At 35.0% G+C, this 22,394-nt stretch overlaps 1 protein-coding gene across 3 annotated transcripts in view; it reads right to left on the minus strand.

Moving 5' to 3' along the window:
• Positions 1–22,394, minus strand: part of BuGZ (Bub3 interacting GLEBS and Zinc finger domain protein) — a 49,763-nt gene that overhangs the window by 21,903 nt on the left and 5,466 nt on the right. For 2 of the 3 annotated variants that reach the window (XM_083136897.1, XM_083136895.1), the window contains exons 2-6: positions 20,541–20,667; positions 15,392–15,518; positions 13,277–13,534; positions 12,920–13,032; positions 2,832–2,944 (exon numbers count right to left, since the gene is read on the minus strand). In XM_083136897.1, coding sequence (XP_082993023.1) covers positions 2,832–2,944; positions 12,920–13,032; positions 13,277–13,534; positions 15,392–15,518; positions 20,541–20,667 — 738 coding nt within the window. The remainder of the gene's footprint in view (positions 1–2,831; positions 2,945–12,919; positions 13,033–13,276; positions 13,535–15,391; positions 15,519–20,540; positions 20,668–22,394) is intronic. The other variant, XM_083136896.1, reaches the window with a different exon arrangement.

The raw sequence follows: 22,394 nt of genomic DNA on the forward strand, positions 1-22,394 counted from the left end.
TGTCACTCTCGTTGGCTACTAACTGAGTTGGGCTCTGTTCAGATGCAGAATGACTGGAATTTCTTTAAAAATGCATGATTTCCACTTTCAAGTTATTCTTTACCTAATTCTCTGTAAGGTATATGTAATATATAGATGTATTTTCTGAAATCTCATCTTTACATGGATGTACGATACGCATCACAATTTTTCTTCATAACTGCTGTCACAATTCTTAAAGCTACCATGTGCAATGGAAAATTCAATGGTTTCGAGTAGGAGAAAACCACATAGTCCTTTTGTCTGGACTCAAATCGTGCTTCGTCATTTGCTGTGACATCACCACTAATATGGTCCAATACTTGTCCCTCTATTGTTATTGGCCAATAATGGCACCTAAATAAAATTTTCTACAATTCCACTAAGCCAACATATGAGCATGGACTTTTTTAGGCTGGAAATTTAGTGAATAGGTTGGAAGAGTTTAAGATGATGTTAGATGTTTTATTTATAGCCTAAAGCCAACTACAGTCTCTTATCCTTATGGTGTGTTGCTGCTTGTGTTTTTACACTGCTTTTAATTTAGGTTGACACTGTATACTTTTTAACCTGTGGCATTTTCTTATATTTGAAACAGGGAAAAGACAGATTAATGATACTCTGAAAATTACTGATAATTTTACTTATCTGACACATCCATTAATAGACTTAATGCTAATATTCTGCAATTTTTTGGGTTGGTGTCTGAAAAATATAATTTATATGCCCTAGGAACACAAATATGCAGTTTCTTTTGTAACGGAAAATCCACTGCAGTAACCTGGTTACACACTAATAAAGGAGGTTAAAACACCATTCATATTTAGTTTTTGACGAAAACACAAAATGTGAAATAACACATTGTAATGTTAATTTTTCGTGTTTCTGAAAAGTACGAGGTGCATTTTCATACAATGTTTTGTCATGAAATGATGTGAAATGCACTGCAAAATGCGAAATAGATTCTTAAACATGAAATTTAGAGTCTATTTACCGATGCACCCTTTCTGAAGTTTGAATTATCCTGCGAGTTATGCAATTTACGGAAAACTGGTTAATTCTGCTGTAAATATTTGAGAAGCAAAAATGGACCCCTATATACAGGAATACATTTAATACTCTGGTAACTACATAAATGTGCTATTAGAAGGGATGTGCAATAAGTGCAGTTTTAAATCAAATTTAGGATTATATTCACATATTTTAAAACCAAAATGTCATTTTATATACTGCTTTTTCACTGCTATAACAGTGAAATTTTATTTTATTTACTGCTTTTGAACCCAAAACTGACTGTTTTTGTATTGAAATTTGTTTTTTTATTTACCAAAAATACGTGCCTCTATCAGTTGTCACTACTGGTAAATTTTATTTCTAGACATTATATTGGAAAGAATTTCATGTAGTCCGTCCCTAATTTGAAGTTATGTCATTTTGTTGTTTTTTTATAGCAAGGTAAAGCTAAAATGTAAAGTTTCCAATCCGTATAGCACAATCCCATGAAGGCATATTTAGGAGATTTGGGGGTAGGGCCAAACACATTCTTGATCTTGGGCCATTTTGGAGGTGACGTGATCAGCACCATACTCCAGCCACCTTTACCCCTTCCCCCAGGTTGCCTCCAGGTACCCACTGATTTGAGGTTGGGTGAGCCCAACAAGAGATGCTTTATGCAGAAAGGAAAAATTCTGACCTGAGATCACCCACCCTGGGAATCGAACCTGGATCTCCTGCATGGCATTAGTCAGATGCCCTATCGACTAGACCACCATGATTTTTATATGGTACACTATAAAATATTTTTTGTAAAACACAATCTCTTTTTCTATGGCAACTTGCATTACAACGCCTACCCCCCCCCCCCCCCCACACACACACACAGATATATTAGGAATATAAATGAACCAGTCAGGTTCATAATGGAACCAGCAAATTTTATATTCTATAAAACTTTCAATATGGTGTATAACTAATTTAAATGAACTCAAACTTTAGGTCACACCAAAACTCTTATGCATGGCTTCTAAGAATATTGTTGAATTTTTCTGTCCATGGCGAACTGGATGACAATACATGAAGTGTAAAATTCATAATGTCTGTTGTGTGTGTAAAGGAAAAAACACGTAGAAAGAATGCTCAATTATCGGCAGATCTTGGAAGGAGGATTACGTGGGGACTCTTTTTTTGAAAATTCCCACTAGATACAAGTTATATTTCATATTTCAAGGCAATAAGTCCCAAAATCTTGTTATTTCTTTTGACTTGTTCATACTTTATTTGATTTTCGTCAGTTGACATGTAGCCTATGTAACTTCTGCTATTCAATATAATATTGAATAGAGGCCTCTCGATGGTGTAGTGGTAACGTTATCGCCTTGTAATCAAGAAGTCCCAGATTCAATACCCAGTGGAGGCACATGTCACGGTGGTTCGGATCCTACTTTAAACTGTAGGTCCAGTCCCGATTAGCCTTTCTGTGCAGAAAAACTCACATGTGTAAGATCAACCATCAAGATCAAATGTATAATGTGGCAGGTATGTAATATTGGGGTTGCAATGTGATAGATCTATAGGCAGTATTATAAATCTAGCCTTTTTTGATTTTTTGTTATTTTACTTAAGTACCACTACTCTTGAGTTATATGTGATGAATCATATTCAATTACTCTAAGTAATTTAACCAGTTCTTATGAATCCTTACAGCTCTCACCAAAATCCAACGCATTCTATTTAATATTTTGGGGAACAATACTGACAAAAGGGTCACGGGTTGAAGAACAATTAGTAATTTACGGTGGCAACAGTGCACTCACCTATATGCAGGAAAAGTTGGTTTCACAGGTCCTATCTGTGAAGAATTAGCACTTGATATTGCAATAGGCTTGAAATCTGCACCAACAGGAGCAGAAGCAGCAGTGGTTGCAACCTGGAAAAATAATATTTTTTATTCAAATATATAAATCCTTTAACACAGACATTACATCTTTTAAGAGCTCAAATTTTTAGTAGTACACTACATGCTAGGCCTGACTCGACACCAATGGTGATGTATCGATGTTAGAAATTATCGGTTGGATTTATTTACTGATACCGGCCAATATTTTTTCTGTCATTTTAGTTCACAAAATGCTGTGTCATTTTTTTTGTGGAGTGTAATTATCCTGGAAATGATACAAATCCCAATTTTTCTTTACTTTGCATCAACACTATGTGAAAAACTGTATTTTATGAATACATAGCAGGTACTTTAATCAGGGTGTCTACCAAAATAACAAAAATATATTCTTGACTTTTTCTAGACCTTTATTTATTCAACTCCTATTTAGGCCAAGTTGGATAGTAATTAAGAAATTAAGTAAAAAATATTTATTTAATGAAAAATCCCTACCAAAAGGCTACTTAAGATATAAACTGAAGCTGTATTTAACAAGAGAATTAGACTTGCTTTATCTATTAATGCATCCTGGACTGCATTTGGCAGACTAATGAGGCTTTGGCATCTGGACTCTCAGCCAGTATAATCTTATCTGGGGCTAGTTTTCTCATCTCTATATATGTGTGATTGTCGCTTCATCCATCTTACCTTACCACCCTTCATCCTCATCCTCGCTATCAGTCAAAAGGAGCAGAAAAGTGAAGTAAAAAACTAAATCAGTTATTGTAATAGCAAAAATTCTTGACCAGAAGTATAGTTTCTTGATTTTTTTTTTTACTTCTTGACCTGCTTGTTGATTTCTTTACTTTTTCTTGACTGGTAGACACCCAGTTAATACTCTGATGTCATTCTTGAATATTTTGAAGCAAAATTCTGGTAAATTGATGCATATAATTGGAGTGGAATACTTACACACTAATATATTGAACAATTTTCAAGCATCAGTATCGGTAGGAACTGGTACGAGTATCATGAACGATAAAAAGTTCAAAATGGTATTTGATCAGCCCTACTACATACATTAAACTTTACACACAAACTTATACACAGAGTTTCAAAAAGATGTGAACAATTTCAATCAGTTATACATGTATTTTATTCATAAATTGTAAAAATAAGATACAATTTCCAGGGTGTTTAAATTCAAGTATAATTCCCGGTTTTCAAGGCAAATTTTCCAAAAATTCAAGAGTACAAGCAGATGTTTTCTCTATTTCAATCTTGTATCTCACCACCCACAAATATATTAACAACGTAAAGGGTCTGCATGATTCCAACATACCCAAGAACTCTAATCCAATTCAATTAAATGTTATATAAATTTAAAATATTGAATTAAAGGTGTGGAGTTTACATTTGCCATTTCACATAATCTACAAACACAAGTCACAAATGTTACGTGACATACTAATCTATTAAAAATTGTTAATTGTGTAAGAATTTCAAACTCAAATTTAACTCATCAACTTCAAGATACAGATTTTGCAATAATCTTTCATCTGCAAGATAGATTGTTCTGCAAAGAACACTAACAAAGTAAACAGTTTGAGAGAATTCTGCACAATTTTCCACAAAGCTTTCTTTTCCTTCTTCCATAAAAATTAAAAAACTGCGAAAAAAGTGCTTTAGGGCATTTATAAATATGTAAAAATTCTGGATTAATAAAAATTGCAATTTTTCTACTGAGAAAAATTCACGCAGAATACACACCTAATTCCCAGGGCAAATCATTCATGCATAATTCCCGGTGAGTAGCCACCCTGAACTTTACACATATGTAATATAACTGTCCAAGTTTAAGTGCCAATGGTTATTGCAAAGTAACTCACAAATCCTCAATGTGAGCACCGTTCATTATGGTAATCTAGCTCCATCCACACACATTTCACCATGTTTCAGAATCTCATCAATAATTCGCACTGCTGCGCTTATGCGGTGGATCTAATAAGAATTCTTGGTGGTGGATCTTTATGAAATCGTATATGAAACTGACATTGCATGCTCACGACCGAGCTACTTTCGCAAAATGTTTTCTCCTCACCATTGGCAGCCATTTTACAATTGTCAGCCTGGCACCTGGCGCAGAATTTAGAACTACTGGGACCATTAAAAAAAAACAACTTAAGGATGTGTTTGAATGTATTTCATGGGATATTTGATTGGTGATTATGTTGTATTGCTCATGGAATGTGTTTTTATCATTCACATCATTTTGAAACACCCTGTATTACTGAACATTAAAAACCTCCAATATTAACCCTTTAAGTACCACACTTTTTCTTTTGATTTTATTGACTGAAATTCTGATTGGATATGATAAGGGGGTTGTTTTAAAGTGATCCACGCAGCAATAAAAAATTTACCTGTTACCAGTTTCATATAAATAACTGTCCTAAAAATAGGACGCTGGTACAATAGGGTATCATACTCAACATATGCACCTTTCTGACAGAACGTAAGTTAATATAGGAAGTTTCATAGCTTGGTTAAAAGTTGTATTACTACATCTGTGTTTATTGATTATTACATTTGATACACACGATATACACACATTCTCAAATAATAAGAAAAGGAAACAATACATATATGGAACTCTGGTTGCTTATTGTGTGTGGTAAGGTGTGAAACAATCTTTGCACAACGTTACCTGACATTTCTCACAAAATGTTAAGGGTTTAGATTTGCAGCTCTTTCCTTGTCACCTTCTTTGTTTATCTCTTCGCACAGCATAATGTCCAATGCCATCATACCTCACATCTTGAAATGTGGATTGTGATGATGTTTTCGTGGGTTTTCCAATTGCAGATGGACGTCCTTGTCCTGCCTTCAAATATGCCACTGCAATTGATCTTCTGTATTCCAGCAAGTCCATTCCTGATTGTGATACCTTTCTGTACACAATCCACGAATTTACAACTGTCTTGTAAAGCATTCTTGTAAACAGACACCAATACCATTTTTTACCTCGAACAGAAGCATTGTATTTGCTTACAAGCCAGTCGTGGTGGTCAACGCCACCCATGTATTTATTATATGACTTTACAATATGTGGCCGAGGGATGGAAATTTTCGCTCTAGCTGTTCTGCTCCATCGTAATGTTTGACACAATGGCTCAATAGTATCAGAGTTGGTACCGATAGCAACACATTTATTATCATTCCACTTGACAAATAGTATCTCTCCTTCCACATCAAAATAGTAGTCAAATGTGCGTGCCCCTTGCATTTTTACTCAATTCTTTTGAATCCTTCAAGGGACACTTACTAAGGCAATTCTGTCTCGACGTACCTGTAGCTCTAATGCCTTTGTCTCGCAAGTGCACAAGTAAGTCTCTGCTGGTAAATAAATTATCAAAAACTACCCAGTAGCTGTTTGGCTCTTGAATTGGTTTCAACATATTGAGCACAACACGGAAACCCAAAACTAAGTCTTCTCTTTCATTGTGTGCTATGTGTTTGATACAATATAGGTCAAAATTAAAGCAGTATCCACTTTCACCACACAAAGCCCACATCTTATATCCAAATCGAATTGGTTTTCCCCGAATGAATTGCTTCAGTCCATGGCGGCCATCATAATAATATTTCACTATCATTTCATCCACTGACAAATATTTCTCAAATATGCCCCACCTTCTGAATTTCTTATTCACCTCGATCATCTTTGAATTCGTTCACTTTGCTGTTATCATTGAAGTGTATAAAACTCTTAATTTTGAGATACTTATTTCTTGGCATGGCCTTTCTCACAATATCTACACATAAATCATAATCTTCACTCCAAAAGTGCTTCCCACTGGGCACCTTGTGATAGCCTGATAGTAACAGAATCCCTAAGAATCGCTTTAACTCATCAACTGATAGAGAAAACTGCAATTCTTTTTTTTTATTTCTGTTGCATACTTCACAGACTGTGTAATAATCAAATTCAAAACGTCGCAATCGAAAAACATTTCAAAAACTTGAAGCAGAGATTTGCCTGCCAATGTAGTTTCCATATCGGCTGCCTGTGATTCTGCACAAAGACCTTCAACTTTCAATTTGGTGTACACTGGGTCACATTTCCTCCAATTTGCATTACATGTTGATAGCTGCCTCTTCTTCACTCCCCCTCGTAACTTTCTACTTTTGCTGCAACCAGGTGTAGGGATTTCTTCAGGTTCTTCCACATTCAAAGAAGTCTCCGTGTTTTCTTCATTTGGTACAATTTACAAAAGTAACTCACCAGGAACATGTGCAACCTCCACATCATGTATTTGATCATCTTCAAAAATATCTTCATTGCTGATGATGTCATTATCAGGAGGCAGAACCACCACACTCAGTTCTGCAGAGTTGTCAGCTACGGCTGGATGAAGGAGAATATCCTTTATTTCACTTGCTGTAAGCCACTTCCTAAACATGTCGACAAAGGTAAGATGATGGGTAACGGACACTGCAACATGCAAGTTGTTACCTCCTGACACGCAAAAATCACAATGGCTTTGCATACGTAGCTACTCGTTTGTCTTCTGTTGCAACAAAGCTAGAGACATCTGTGAGGAAAAAGATGAAATTGATACCTTTAAGTTCCAGCGTCCTATAAATAGGACAGCAAACTTCATTACCATTCCACAAAGACAAAAACCTCGTGGGTTTGAGATATTCTTCATACAAATCGTATGGAGACCCTTTCAAAGTTGTATATAGCATTTTTACATGCCCACTGCATATTGTTTGCAAACTAGATGAATGAAACTGATAGCATGACATAGTACTAAATATTGCTTTAATGAACTGTACTTTTACTTATACTGTTCTCAACCCAAATTGTTATCTTTATTTATGAACATAGTTATTAATATGCTTTATTGAATAATAAAACAATTGCTTGTTCATAAACTTAGTTTTACATTTAATAAAAATTAAGAAAGCAACTGTCCTATTTATAGGACGCTGGTACATAATGGGTTAAATATTATCAAGTCACCAAAAGTTCCCAGCAATTAATTCACATTTATTTAACTTTTCAAGTTTTGAGATTAAAATTTAAATTAAATTATCCTGACTGACACATTTGTTTGTTCGGGATCAACATTGAAACCAAGATGATATCCAGAAATCACTACATTATGTAAATAAAATTGGGTAATTCACAAGACTTGATAATTTAAAATATTCTTTATCCACATCAGAGATGGGATTTCTCAATGCTCATAATGACTTTGGAAATGTCGGCATGTAGTATTGAAGGAAGGGAAACAAGTAAGTATATTCTCTCATTTCAAAAGTTTACAATGTAACGTTATGCGTGTATGTGCTCTAATATTGTACAAATACCAAAGTATTTTTGTCTATTTTCTTAATAATAAACTGAGAAAGTATTGTCCATTTGAAAATAGTTAGTTAGATGTTTTATGTAAACAAATTCAATAGCTCCATCAAATTGAAAGAGCAATATTTACTTCATTTGTCATTTGTTCATTTTTAAAAATTATTGTTTTCTGTCATTCCCCACAAATTCCTGCTTTGCTCTGCAATAAATTATGACGCTCATATTTTGAAATACGAAAATTCAAGTATCACTAACTCACATTTTTACATATTTTTCGGCCTGAAAATTAACATTCTTCAAGTTCCCTACCAATGTCCATTTTCATGGTCAACAACAAAAATTGCAAACAAAAAATACTGTTACTGTACCTCTAAATATTTTATTAAAACAGCCATGATGTAAGAGTACTAAGCTGCAAGTAATCTCTGGACTGAATATTCTTATGTAGATGTCACTCCTGTTTGATGCACGTTTTCTAACTTGGAAGTTGATGAACTCCAGGATCAAGTATGAGAAAAAAAAGCTGGATTTCGCCCATTTAAACGGAAGTCAAAAAAAGGACATTTTCAACCTTAAAAAAGGGGCGAGTGTTTTCTTAAATGTTCATGTTGTTTTAAGACTATTTTGTTGTGGGGGGTCGTAAAGGAGTATTTTTTGCCTCCGGGATTGGAGAACATTTATGTTGTTGAGTTTGTGTTTTAAGTCCACTTTATGCACAGTAAGGCTAATCAGACTGGATCTACAGTTTAAAGTGAGATCCGAACCACTATTAGCATCCACTGGGTATCCAACCTGGGATCTCTTGATTATATTACCATTATGCCATTTGGGAGGTCCATTTATGTCAGTGAGTGAGTGGGGGGATTGGGGTTTTATGTATATTGGAAGAGTGAAACACTAATGTGACCTATTGATTTTTAGTAACAATGAAATCTGACGAAAGGCCAGAAAAATACTGATACGGTGTGAACTACAATGAAGTACATCAATTACTTCTGTTACAAAGGCACAATGAGAATCATATTGTCATTATCTATTCCCTGTTTGCATTAGTCAACCATAACTGACCTACTGATATTTCAGAAAGCACTCAAAAGAGAAATATAAAATTCAGTAGACTTAAGGAATTGCAAGATACTAGCATACTCTGTCATGAATTATCTTGAATGCTCAGTCTCTTGGTCCATGTACAACAGTAAACATTGAAAGTATTGAAACTTCCAGATGGGCTGTTGTCACATCAAATATGAAGTGTTAATAGCAACCAATGATGCATAGCATACCTACATACAAGTCACAAAGATTAAATTTTGGTTGACTGAAAAGGAGTAAGTAGAATATTTGAACATGTCATCTCTCTACTTGTGGGAATAATAATGTAACGTTAATGAGGGTGTCCAAGTGAGTCAAGAAACTATACTATTCCAACTATTAATCATTACATAAGTACACAAGTGATATTGTACATAAGAACTTTAATTTTTTAGTACCTAAAATTATTTGCTCAACATTTTGATCCTTCTCAAGAGCTAAGAATTTAATGTCAGTTACTGATTGCTTTCAAAAACACACTGTCGTGAACTTTAATTGTTATAACTAGGGAGCGGAAGTTGATGAAATGTCATCTTTTTCTGACATCTCGGACACAATGCCCATTAAATATACACAATATTACACTTCGTCTAGAAACCAAAACACGTAATTTTAAAGTGCATTTTTTTGCATTTCTTGCCAATTTTCAGGTTTTAGGTCATTTTCCCCGATTTTAGGCATTTTCCCGTCATTTTTCGCAATATTCTGTGTATTTCGTCATATTTTGTCACTTCTTTCATTTTGGTAATATTCTGGAGTCTTTTCACCAAAGTGGACATAGGCCTATATATCTCTCGCAGGATTGCAATTTACAAGCAAAAGAAATGCGGAACTGGTGACAGTCCTTGTTGTGTCAGGGGAAAGCACCAGGTGCCCATCTGGGGCAAACTCAGATTTAAGGTCAGATAAGGAGAGGCTGGAAATACCCTGGCCAGACTTGCCTGATTTTGGTTTCCATATTTTTTATACACTTTGTTAAATTTCTAAACAAAAATTGAGGACTAAAGTGGTAAACGTTGTAAGTGCCAAAAGCGAAAGTGTTGGGAAATCGCATCATTCTGCACATCAGCTCGTAAGAACGTTCACACTAGAGACCTCTTTACATGCCCTTTGAACTACTTAGAGGGCTACCAGGCACTTTTCACTTTTACCACATTATAAAGCATGGCATATTTCACAGTTTAACGTGGAAAACGGTGTTTGCATTATTTTGGCTCTTACAGCATTTACCAATTTTAGTCTTCAATTGTCTTACGTGGATCATGATAATTCATTTTTCTTTACAATACCACCGACACACACCACACTACATCACCAGGCAAAGATGCGGGAAATTAATGCATTTTACACCAATTCATTCAGTGCGTACGACTTTTTTCATTCAATTGTTTTAAAATTATTTGGTTGTTTCCATTGGAAATCATCGTTGCATATTTTAATTGAATGTGCATGTGGTATCATTTGGTGCCTATTTTTTTAAAGCAAGATTGCACTTTGTTTAATTTCCTTTCCATTTCAATTTTTAACCTGAAACTAACAAATTTAATGGTCATTTTTTACATTTTTTACTTAATTTTTTCCCATTTTTTAGGACATTCTATACGTCATATACCTATATTTTTATTAGGTCATCAACTTCCGCTCCCTAGTCATAACATTGCTTCTTATTGTCGTATAAAATCTCCTTCTTTTATTGACCATATCGACAAAATGGTAGTCAATTTTGGCACTGTGGTACAGATACTAATCACAGAAACACTAAAGTTCACTGATAATTTATTTCACTTTTTTTGTGTGTACGTATCACTTTAGGGTTGAAAACGGCAGCAAAATATTGGGATATATTCTGTTAAGGAATGAGGAGATCCAACAGACAGTGGGGGTGGTGAAGACTACCAGTAAGAGCTTACAATGCACAAGGAGTGGGAATAAGCCCAAGGGGGAGACCAATATATCCATGGAAAGAGCAGAATGTGGAGTGTGTTAAGAAGAGAGGACAAGATTGGAACACCGTGGAAAGAGAGGAATGGTGGGAAAAAATGGAGAGGCTTGACTTCTATGCTGACCCCACAAGAGGCAGAAAACCTTCACTTTCTGAATCAAAAAATTAAAAAAAGTAAAGTGTTCCCCTGTGCTTTGCAGCATGCCATGAAGGTGTATAGGGGGTGTGAAGTTAGGGCCCCACACTTTCTTGATCATGGCCGAAGGTGGAGGTGATGTGATCAGCATCATGCCCCTGGCCACCTTTATGTCCCAGTTTTCTCCAGGTACCCACTTTATATGATGCTGAGTGGGTGCCGGAGTCCTTTGAACACGTGGAAAAAATCCCGGGTCTCTCGCATGGAAGTCAGACACCCTGACGGCTGAGCTACTATGGCTTATTAATTTATGTAAAAAGAAAACACATTTCGCACATGCAAATATTACTAGTATAAATAAAACTAAGAATAGTAGTTATTAATCTTACCTCGTTTTGTTCACCAAACATCAGGCTCACATGTTTCAATAGTTGAAAGAAGAAATTATGAAAGAGCAATTCTTTGTCACCAAAAATTAAATTTGCCTGACTCCAATAAGACAACCACTGCCACTTGAGGGTTTAAAGCATCGCCTGCTATGGGCTTCAAGGAATTCCTATGCTTAGCTTATTCATTATCTTTCCACTTGCAAAACTTCTGATAATAGATAAGAACAGCTGCATAGTTAACAGCTATGTAGGGAACTGTGCATTTCAAAGTTTGGGGTTCCTCCATCTCCCTATTACATCATAAGTATAGGCATGCATATTTCATTTTTGACAAAAACACGAAATGTGAAATAACACATTGTAATGTTTGTTAATTTCTCATTTCTGAAAGGTGTGAGGTGCATTTTCCTACCTGTTTTGTCACGAAATGATGCGAAATGAACTGCAATATGTGAAATACTCTCTCAAAGACGAAATATAGATTTTAGTTACTGATGCGCCACTTTCCGAGGTTTGAATTATCCTGAGAGTTATGCAATTCATGAAAAATTGATTAATTCTGCTGTAAATATTTGGGAAGCAAAAATGGACCCCTTTGTACAGGAATAGACTTAATACTTTGGCAACTACATAAATGTGCTATTAGAAGGGATATGTTTATTTTGTGTAATAACTGCAGTTTTCAAATCAAATTTAGGATTATATTCACAATTCTAAAACCAAAATGTCATTTTTTATACTGCTATAAAATCAAAATTGTATTCTATATACTGCTTTTGTAGCAAAAATTTTGATTTTTTATTTACCAAAAAACATGTACCTCCATAATCATAAGACTACTAAGTGATAAAATCAGTCATTACACACTTTAAAGGTCATGTAACAATCTATACATGAAACCGGATCATAACTGAGGTACAGGATGCTCCCAAAGTCACCTTTCAACTCGGTGTTGGTGAAAATACCTGGCTGGGATAGCATGGCATTTAAGGGTTAACAGATCAGCGTATGAAATGAGTAACTCACTTCTTCGCAAATAAATGGTGGTAAAAATACAGCTATATGACACACGAAGAGTAACTTAGAAGCTTACCGGTGCTGCTGCAGGAAACAGAGGCTTTGAAGGAGGTTGGGTCTGTTGTTGGGCTGGCATTCCAGTGGGAGGAGGGCCCATATGACCCATAGGGCCCATCATCGGCATCCTAAACCAATAGTTCGAAAGACAAAAACACAAATTAAACAGCAATTAAAAAAAAACACTGACAGCTCAATACGTAAGTGGCAAGAATAATCACAAAAATGAAAATATTATTACTACATTACTTGGTGAGATCCAATTTAATATTTTACTGTATTATTATTATGCATACTTCAAAAGTTAAGCTTCTATTTGACACTACCCTAGCACTACTAGTTAAGTATAGTTATGTTTATGATTAGTTGGTAACTTACCCAGGACCCATAAAAGGAGGGCCTCCCATTTGAGCAGGGCCCATGTGTCCCATTGGTCCCATCATAGGACCCATTGGAGGCATATGACCCATACTCATTGGAGGCATGTGATTTTGACCCATGGGAGGTGGCATGCCAGGTGTCATCATACCTGGCATCATGTTCGTATTTGGGCCATTTGCTACAGTGACATCTGGCTTGGGTTTTTTTGGATTTGGCTCATCTTCCCCACTACTAGCACTTTGGTTCTTTGAACCTAAAATTATTCAAAACACCATGATTAATTTTAAGCAACATTTGAAATTTCCCTCAAAGAAATTACCTGCAAGAAAATGGTCTATAGTAAGCTTCAGGAAGAAACAAATATTGTAAACCAAATGAAATTTGTTGATTCCTTTATGGATTAAACTATACCATCTACAAACATGTAACACTATGAAAAATTTCTCTTATTCACACATTTAGAATCTTTTTGTGGACAACATTTTCCTATGTCTGCAAAAGATCATTCAGGGTAGGAAAAGTCATTAGATCAGAGCTTGAAGTGAGGAGGGGGGGCATCCCCCCAGCTAACACAATTCTTGCAAAGCATCTCTCCAGTTGTCTCATAATCATCATGTCAAACAATAGGAGCATCCCCGCAGCTAACGAAAAGGCTTGACCAAACATCCCCCCAGCTAACACTTTCCAGTTGAAGTCCTGCATTGCATAATGGAAAATGCAGCATTTTATAAGCAATGGAAATGTGTGTTTGTGTAACAACAACATAAGAGTACAATATGGAATTATTATCTATCTGAATGTTCTCTAGTCTTCCCTTTCTGCTGCTGATAGAAATATTTTTCAAATTGAAAAGAAAATCCACTCTCCCAACAATTTAAAACCAATACTACTTTTTTGCCATGATTAGTACTATTCTCCTTGGTTAATAATTTTCTATTCCTCCAGAAGCAATCACTAACATTCATAATGTTTGAGAGCTAAACTCTTCTGAACATAGTATTAAAACATTTCAGATGTTGGGGAGTACCTGCATACAAGGGAGGGATGGAGCCAATAGGACATATTTTACATTTCACAGTTATAAGGTCAATAAGAATATGTTTAATCACAGTACATCTTGCCCAGTTCAAATTGTCACAGAGTAGCATAACAAAAATTAATGCTCTCAATTGGCAAGTAAACTCTCACAGAACATACATTAGGAGTTGCAGAGAAACTATACTTTGTATCAATGAAGCAAGTTCGAGAGTTTTCTACTCAGTGAATCCTTGGGAAGCAGATTATCACGTTTACCAAGAAATTAGCATGAAACAAATATACTTGGAACAAGAAAATATGTCGAAAATTTGCATTGCGCACAATTCATGTATAAGCAAAAATATTTTTTTTCAATTTAGCACATACAGTAGAGCATCGATTATCCGAACGTTGGTCAACCGAACGACCGCTTAACCGAACTGTGTACTCGCTCACTTTCAGATATCTGTAATGAAAAAAGTACGTGACTTAGCTGCTCGTAAGCGTGTAGGCTTGCTTAGACAGACCAAAATAAAGGATTTTTTTAAACGTTAATTTTGTGTACTGTGTGTATTGTTCATGCAAAATGCGTATGTAATATGTACATATTTTTGTTTAATAAACTGTACCACATACTATATATTCCTACTAAAGTTGCCTTTGTACGTTACTTTGTAATACATACTTAAAGAGATGCCTGTTTTTATGAATAAATTTACTGTACAGTACTTCTTTTTGGCAAATAAACATGTACAGTTCGATTATCAAACCAGTTTTCCGAACACCCATGTCCCCCAATTACTTCGGATAATCGATGCTCTACTGTACATGTAAATAGCCAAATACACAATGAATGCACATTCATAAAATTTACACATGCATATCTGTGCTGTTTCTTACAGGCTCAGAGATAAAAGCTTAATCTCTGTAAAAAAAATAAAAAAATAAACCTGCACAATCATGATTGCTAAATATGCACTATTCAACACTAAAAAAATTACAAATTTTCAAGTACACTTTGAAATTATACACCCAAACAATATGAAAACAAAAAATTATAGTAGTTACAGGTATGCACTTTGGGCTTCATTACCTTGCTTTTGTCTTTCATGTTCCTTTACGTCATCTTCTGGAATCCCTTCCATACCATAAATTTCTATTTCTATATTTGACCTATTAGGTAATGAATTTGGAACTTTGTCTATAGTTTCTTTATGAACCTGAAAAATAACAAGATAGAAACAGTTAATTACTGAAACAGGCAATGATAATACAACTGATTTTTTTGGTACATGTCCTACTTTTCCCTAGTTTGTTTTACCTGATTTACCTTAGCAAAATTGAAAATTTAACAAATTCATAATTCAAGGAAGCAAAATGTTTATATGATTCATTTTGTGTTATAAATACTCTATGTACTGACTCTTCCTGTGTACAATTACACTTTCTTAATTTTCATTGAATTTCTATAATGTACTCAGATTTAGGAAATTTCCTCTTAAGATGGATACAGCATTTTAAATAACCGAAAGCTTAGGCAGTAAAATTTCTTGTTGATCAGGGTTTTAGCAGTTGAAAAATATATACATTCTGCTTTCCAATAGTGTTAAAGGAAGAAGAAAATTGAAAATTTTCAAAACAATTGGCTAGCAGCATGCCTCTGTGCTCCCCCCCCCCCAATAAACCAAAGTGAATGAAAAATGTAGTATGTAGTGGTGGTACATTCCTACAACAATGCAAAGTTTCGTTCAAATCAGACTGACACTTCTTGGCCAAAGAAACAAAAAAAAAAAAAACACTGTATGTAATGACAGCTAACTGAACAATATACAGAATTTCGCTTCTAGCATCGGCCCTATGGATGCTGGATAGCCCAAATTTGGAGGGAAGCATAACAAAAGACGACTCTATGAGGATTCGGAATGACCATGCCACAACTTTGGAGAGAAAAAAAAAAAAGAATGAAAACTACGACCTTGGGAAATTTTGCGTAATTATGGAAAATTTCAAACTTTGGGCCTTTGCCCCTGCTTTCCCCGCTGGACCCTTAATTGTTGGACGTTACTTAAAATGTTGCTTTTTACTCATTCTTGCATGTGCAATCAAAATTTTTCAAAAAGGTGAAGTGGTCGAGAACTTATAGCCGTCTATCTTCAATTTGTCCCATACTGACAATAGGAAAACAAAGGACTTCATCAAGCAGAGCTTGTTAATAATAGTAACAATTGATATATGGTTTTGTAATTCGAGTATCTTTAGATGTATATGTTAATTCTGGCACATGGTCCGGGCAAATTTTGAAAATTGGGCCTTTGCCCATGCACCTTTAATTGATGGACATAGCTTAAAATGTTGCTTCTTACTCATTCTTACACCTGCTTTAGACGAAAGCATTTTCCTTAGCATTTTTCCCAACATTTATGCCATGACCAAAATGCTACCGTGGTGTAAAGTGAGAAATCTTATGGCATCTCAAGAATAGGATCCGTCGTCCTATTTCCGTAGCATAACCAATCAGAAGCGACCTCTAGATCACGAGCGCAGTTGTAATGGCGGCTGCGTCAGATGTAAACAATGTATCACTTCACAACATGATAATTTTTCAACCGAGAGGAATTTCGGTTCGTATTAAATGGATTTAGGTAGCAAAAATGCTAAAGGAAATGCTTTCGTCTAAAGCCTGCCTTACACATGGAATTTAAATTTTTCAAAAATATGATGTAGTTAGCCATTTTTAAAATCTATCAATAATCTATCAATTACCAATAAGAAAAAGAAGAAAATGCAAAATAATGTTCGTAATTAAAGAAAACTGACTGCAGATATGTTTAGTATCATGTTCAAGGTCTAGGAAAATAAGACTATGCCAAAATATTCTAATGTCAAAGGTTACAGTCAACTGCTTGGCTCCCACCATGGACAGGTGAATGAAAGTAAAACTTAACAGTAATTGACCACTGGGTAGAGGATTGAAGTAAGTATCGGGGGCAGACTTCTATGTTATACTTAAAAAGTATTGACTAATGATTAACAAGGAACATCTTTTTTTTCTAGAAACACTTGACAAAAGTAACTATCTTACCAAACAGCCTTTAAAAAATGTCAACATGATTGATTTTTATTATTTAGTGTTGCTTTTCTGCCACTTTTGGCTAATCACAAAGATGAGGATGAACGATATGATGAAGGTGACGAAAGAACACCCATGTCTGGCATCTTAGCATGCTGTGCCAACCACTCCACCACAGAGGTAGGTGAAATTGCAAAAATAAATTGGTAAACAATAATAACTAATAAGTAGATTTCTACAATTTAGATAAATATTCCTCCAGGTAACTTGTGGTAAATACACAAAACCAGGTAATGTAGTAGATTTCTACATGATAAAGAGATCCAACCCCTATTCATAAGATTATTTAAATACACTACTGGTAACACTCAGTGTATCAAAATGAAGTATAGTTTGCCCATAACGAATTCAAAACTTCTAGCTTGTTCATGTTTTCCTTCAAAAACCTACTTTTACTGCACCACTACAAAAACACCAATTTTTTCTAGAAAAATAGGAAATTTCCCACACTATTTTAGGGTTTCAAGCCTGGTAGATACCCTGATTATTATTATTTTATAATATTATTGTAGTTTACAATTGTTACAAGCATTCAAACACATTTTCTCTTGATGTGACATTTCGGAAAAATGCCATCTTTCCGTATATTTTGAATGTTGAAAATAGCCTTTTACTAAACTATTATATCGAACACGGGAACTGCCTTTATGGCAAGTTGCGGCATTTCCCTACGAAGGAACTCAAGGTCAAACAACCAATTAGGCCTAGTGCTTGGACAAGAAACAACAACGTTAAAAATCCCACTCCCAAAGCAGTCAGTAGGGAAACAGGATTTTTGTCAAAATAACCTGTATAACCGCTATAATTCCACACCGGTTGCTATGCCGTCCTGGGAATAGTTACAATCTTATTTCAGTATTATCCATTATCGGTATTTTTCAATTATTTTTAATGAAATTTCTATCACAAAATTTTATGTTCCAAAAGGGCATCTGACTACCATGCAGTCCAGATTTGATTTCCAGGGCGGTTGATTTCAAGGGGAATTTTCCCCTCAATGCCTCTGCATAAGCTTCTCTGGGCTCACTTAATTGGTTCCTGGGAGCAACTTGGAGAAAGGTCACTGGAGGATGGTGTTAACCATAATATCTCCATTCTGACCAAGATCGAGAATGTACAGACTCCTAAACTTCAATTTTTATGCACCTTGATGGCACAGTGCAATGCACAGGAGAGCTTTACCTTCACCTTTTACCCTTGGGAGTGCTCACTCATTAAAATAAATAAATTAAGGAGCGATGATTGCATGAAATTGGTGCAGAAAATCAAAAAAACAACCACAGCAAGGATGGGACTTGAACCAGGGAACTTCCGTGGCTTGTCAACAACTTAACATGCTCGGTCATCAAGCTGGCTAATGTGTTTATTCGTGTGAGAGCAGTTAACAAAACTCTGTCTTTACTCAATTTATATGATGCAGATACTAGGCTTTGACTTCGAGAAAATTACAAAAAAATATGACTGCTGAAGGGGTTGCCTTTAATGCAGTGCACCTTCAGTGAGCTTCTTTTATTTTTTTAAAATTATCAATGATGATGCTGGTGTAGAGTACACAAAATGCTCCTTATGATTAGGGAGTCTGCTTGGTATAACTGAAGTAGTCACACATGTACCAACCAATGTGTTTGTCCCATCATGCAGTTCACCATACATCTCCATTGTTGCATTTAATCCAAGAGGTGGAAAAGTGATCCAAAATAACCAAACAAGACAGATGGCAATCAACAGTCTCGGACAAAAAGAGCCAGTCTTATCATCATTTAACAGAGATTTGTCCCCTTCTCAAGTCTCCAAGACTTTGGTCTTATGCCTGCTTTAGATGGAAGTATTTTGTTTAACATTTTTGCTTGCATAAATGCTGTCTAAATGCTACAAAAAAATCTCATAGCAGACAGTACTTTACACTGAAGCAATTCATGTAATATTTTGGTTAGGTTTTGCGATTACAATGTATAATATATACAGCACGAAAGGCACATCGATTTACACCATCTATGATGAGTGCATGGTTTTCACAATTGAAACAATTAAAAATTCTTCCATACGTGTACTGTATACATTATAAAGCATGTATTTAAGCAGCACCATTGATTTGTACCTAATATTGTTTCATAGGAAACATTATTCCTCTCGGTTGAATACTTATCGGTAGAGGCATGCATATTTTGTACTTCACAAAAACACGAAATGTAAAATAACATGCTGTAATGTTCATTTTTCATGTTTCTGAAAGGTGAGGTACATTTTTATACCCTGTTTTGTCACGAAATGAACTGTAAAATGCGAAACGTTCTTAAACACGAAATTTAGAGTTTATTTACTGACATGAATCTTTCTGAAGTGTGAATATCCTGAGAGTTATGCAAGTCACGGAAAAATTATTAATTCTGCTGTAAAAATGGACCCCTATATACAGGAATAAACTTAATACTCTGGTAACTACATTTACTACATGTGCTATTAGAAGGCATATGTTTTAAAACCAAAATGTCATTTTATACACCACTTTTGAACCAGAAATTGCCTGTTTATGTACCGAAATTTTCCTTTTTTATTTACCAAAAATATGTGCATCTAGTTATCGGCTTTTAAAAATATGAAGTGATACATTGTTTACATCTCACTAGGCTGACATTACATCTGCACTCATGACCTCGTGACATTACTTCTGCACTCATGACATCACTTCTGATTGGGTATGCTATGAAAAATGCTAAGGCAATAGGACAGATTCCATCCTTGAAAAATAACATTTGCCACTTTACATGGTAGCATTGTGGTCATAGCTTAAATGCTACGAAAAATGCCAAGGATAATGCTTTCGTCTAAAGCGGGCCTTATTCTTGTCTCAATTTTGAAAAGGCTGTCTCAGTACCATCCCTATCTGCAGTGTTTCACTAGGAGTGCTGCAAATAAAATTAAAAACCACAACTGAAATATATTTTTTTAGCCCTTGAGAGCTTTTTATTATTTTGTCCCCTTCCCCTGCTCAAAACTTTTCTGTATCCACCACAGGTTGCAAAAGACATTCTGTCCAAAGCATGCACTAAAACTTCAAAATAAAATCAATGAGGATATTGACTACAATTAAAATAAATATTCTCTTACTCACCTGCATACAATGGATGGACAATCCTGGTCCAGTGTACAACTTCTTATGACAAATATGACACTTGAAGTGTTTTGCCTTTTGATGCTGAATTAGAATCTTTTCATCATCAAATTCTCTATTACAATACCTATACATAGTTAAGGAAAGTTAAATTTTCATCAATAATTCTAATATGTTGATTATATTTACACGTATTTTTTTCTAGAGCAGTAAAAATGTATAATTAACATTATTGAAAAACATTTCATATGTAATGAACAAGTCAGTTACGTTTGGTTTCCTTGCTGGCGTATGTGGGTACCATTGACCTCCGTGTACCTCCACTACAAAGTAAAAAAAAATTGCATGGTTTATTAACATTATGCTGTTTATGGTTTATGAATGTATTCTGTTGGTTTTAGTCCATGGAAATGCATTATGGTGAAGTGATGCACCTCTGCTACCTCAGGATGAAGCAGCCCAAGTGGAAGGCTCCAACCATGTGGATATAGCACCTGTTCTAACAAGCAAAATCAGCATCACAGGATATTTCCTACCAATTCATAAACTGTTAGGTTCAAAGCTGATAGTAATTTTTAGCATTTTTGTTAGTTTAAGAGTGCTAGGTTTAGTTGTGTTATCATTACTACCTGAGTATCATAGAACCAGTTTTTACAAATAAAAAAGGTGAAAGTACTCCAACATAAAGACGTTCTTTTTACTTAAACAAGCCACACTTTGGGATAAAATATCTTGGTTATTTTGGGTTTCTCCACCCCAATCACATTTTATATTACATAAAACATCAAAATTTATCTATTAAAAAATTGTTGACATAATTCTTGAGGGGGTACAGTCGGTCAAGGGCTGTGTGTCAAAAACACTTTGAGCAGCTTCAACTAATGAAAATTATGACTTGCTGTCTGTCGCAGGTCCAATTGCATTAATGATTTTTATAAATTATACAGGAATATGAGTAAGTAAGTTTCAACTTTGAAGAAAGTAATTTCGAAGATGCAGTGAGCAAGGTAGACAAATACAGTGTGCCTGGTCACCATGGCACCTGAAAATTTTCACCTGATGCCTGAATTTTCAAATTTAGTTCTAATTTTATTTATTTTTTAAAAAATATTTTTAGTTTATTTATGGAAATTTCCATTACATTTTTTTCAAACAAGTACAGTATGATGTGTTTCTAAATGTTTGTGTTTTTTTGCTGTCCATATATTAGAATGTATTGGACAGTTATTCCTTCGAACAAGTGTTCTCAGGTTACCAGCCAGGTTAAGTCTTGTTAACACTTGTTCGAATCACATCGCCAGGAAAGCTACAATTCCTATTTACAGCTATTCATGTTGTTACCAGTTAAGTCTTCTTTTGGAAGACCACTCCGGCATAATAATTCATTACTTTTAATCCAATCTTATATTAACAAAATAAATGTTTTAAGATCACATTGCAAAATGTATATCTTTAACTTGGATTCATGGCTTTCTTAGCCTGCATTTCAAAAAAATACTGGCTCCTGAGAAAAAAGGGGCTGATGGCTGAATTATTTTCAGTTTTTGTCTACCCCCGGCAATAAGCATGAAGGAGCATAATTATAATGATTTACGTAAGGACAAATCATTTTATACAATAAATACTGTTCTCTACGTGCTTATAGTTGTGTGCAGAATTCGACTTGTGTACAAAACTATCATGATGATGTTGGAATTACACAATCACAACTTTGGCCCTTGTGCACAAATAAGGGTTGCTACAATTTTTTGATTATGAAATTCCCTGACATTTCGAGGTTTTCCAGTCCAGTCCAGTTTTCGTCATGTTTATTATCATGTTTTTTGCTTTGGAAACTTGTTTTTTTTTTAATTA

The sequence above is a fragment of the Lepisma saccharinum genome, chromosome 15, assembly GCF_977018435.1.
Source record: "Lepisma saccharinum chromosome 15, izLepSacc3.1, whole genome shotgun sequence".
In the NCBI taxonomy this organism is placed as follows: Eukaryota; Metazoa; Arthropoda; class Insecta; order Zygentoma; family Lepismatidae; genus Lepisma; species Lepisma saccharinum.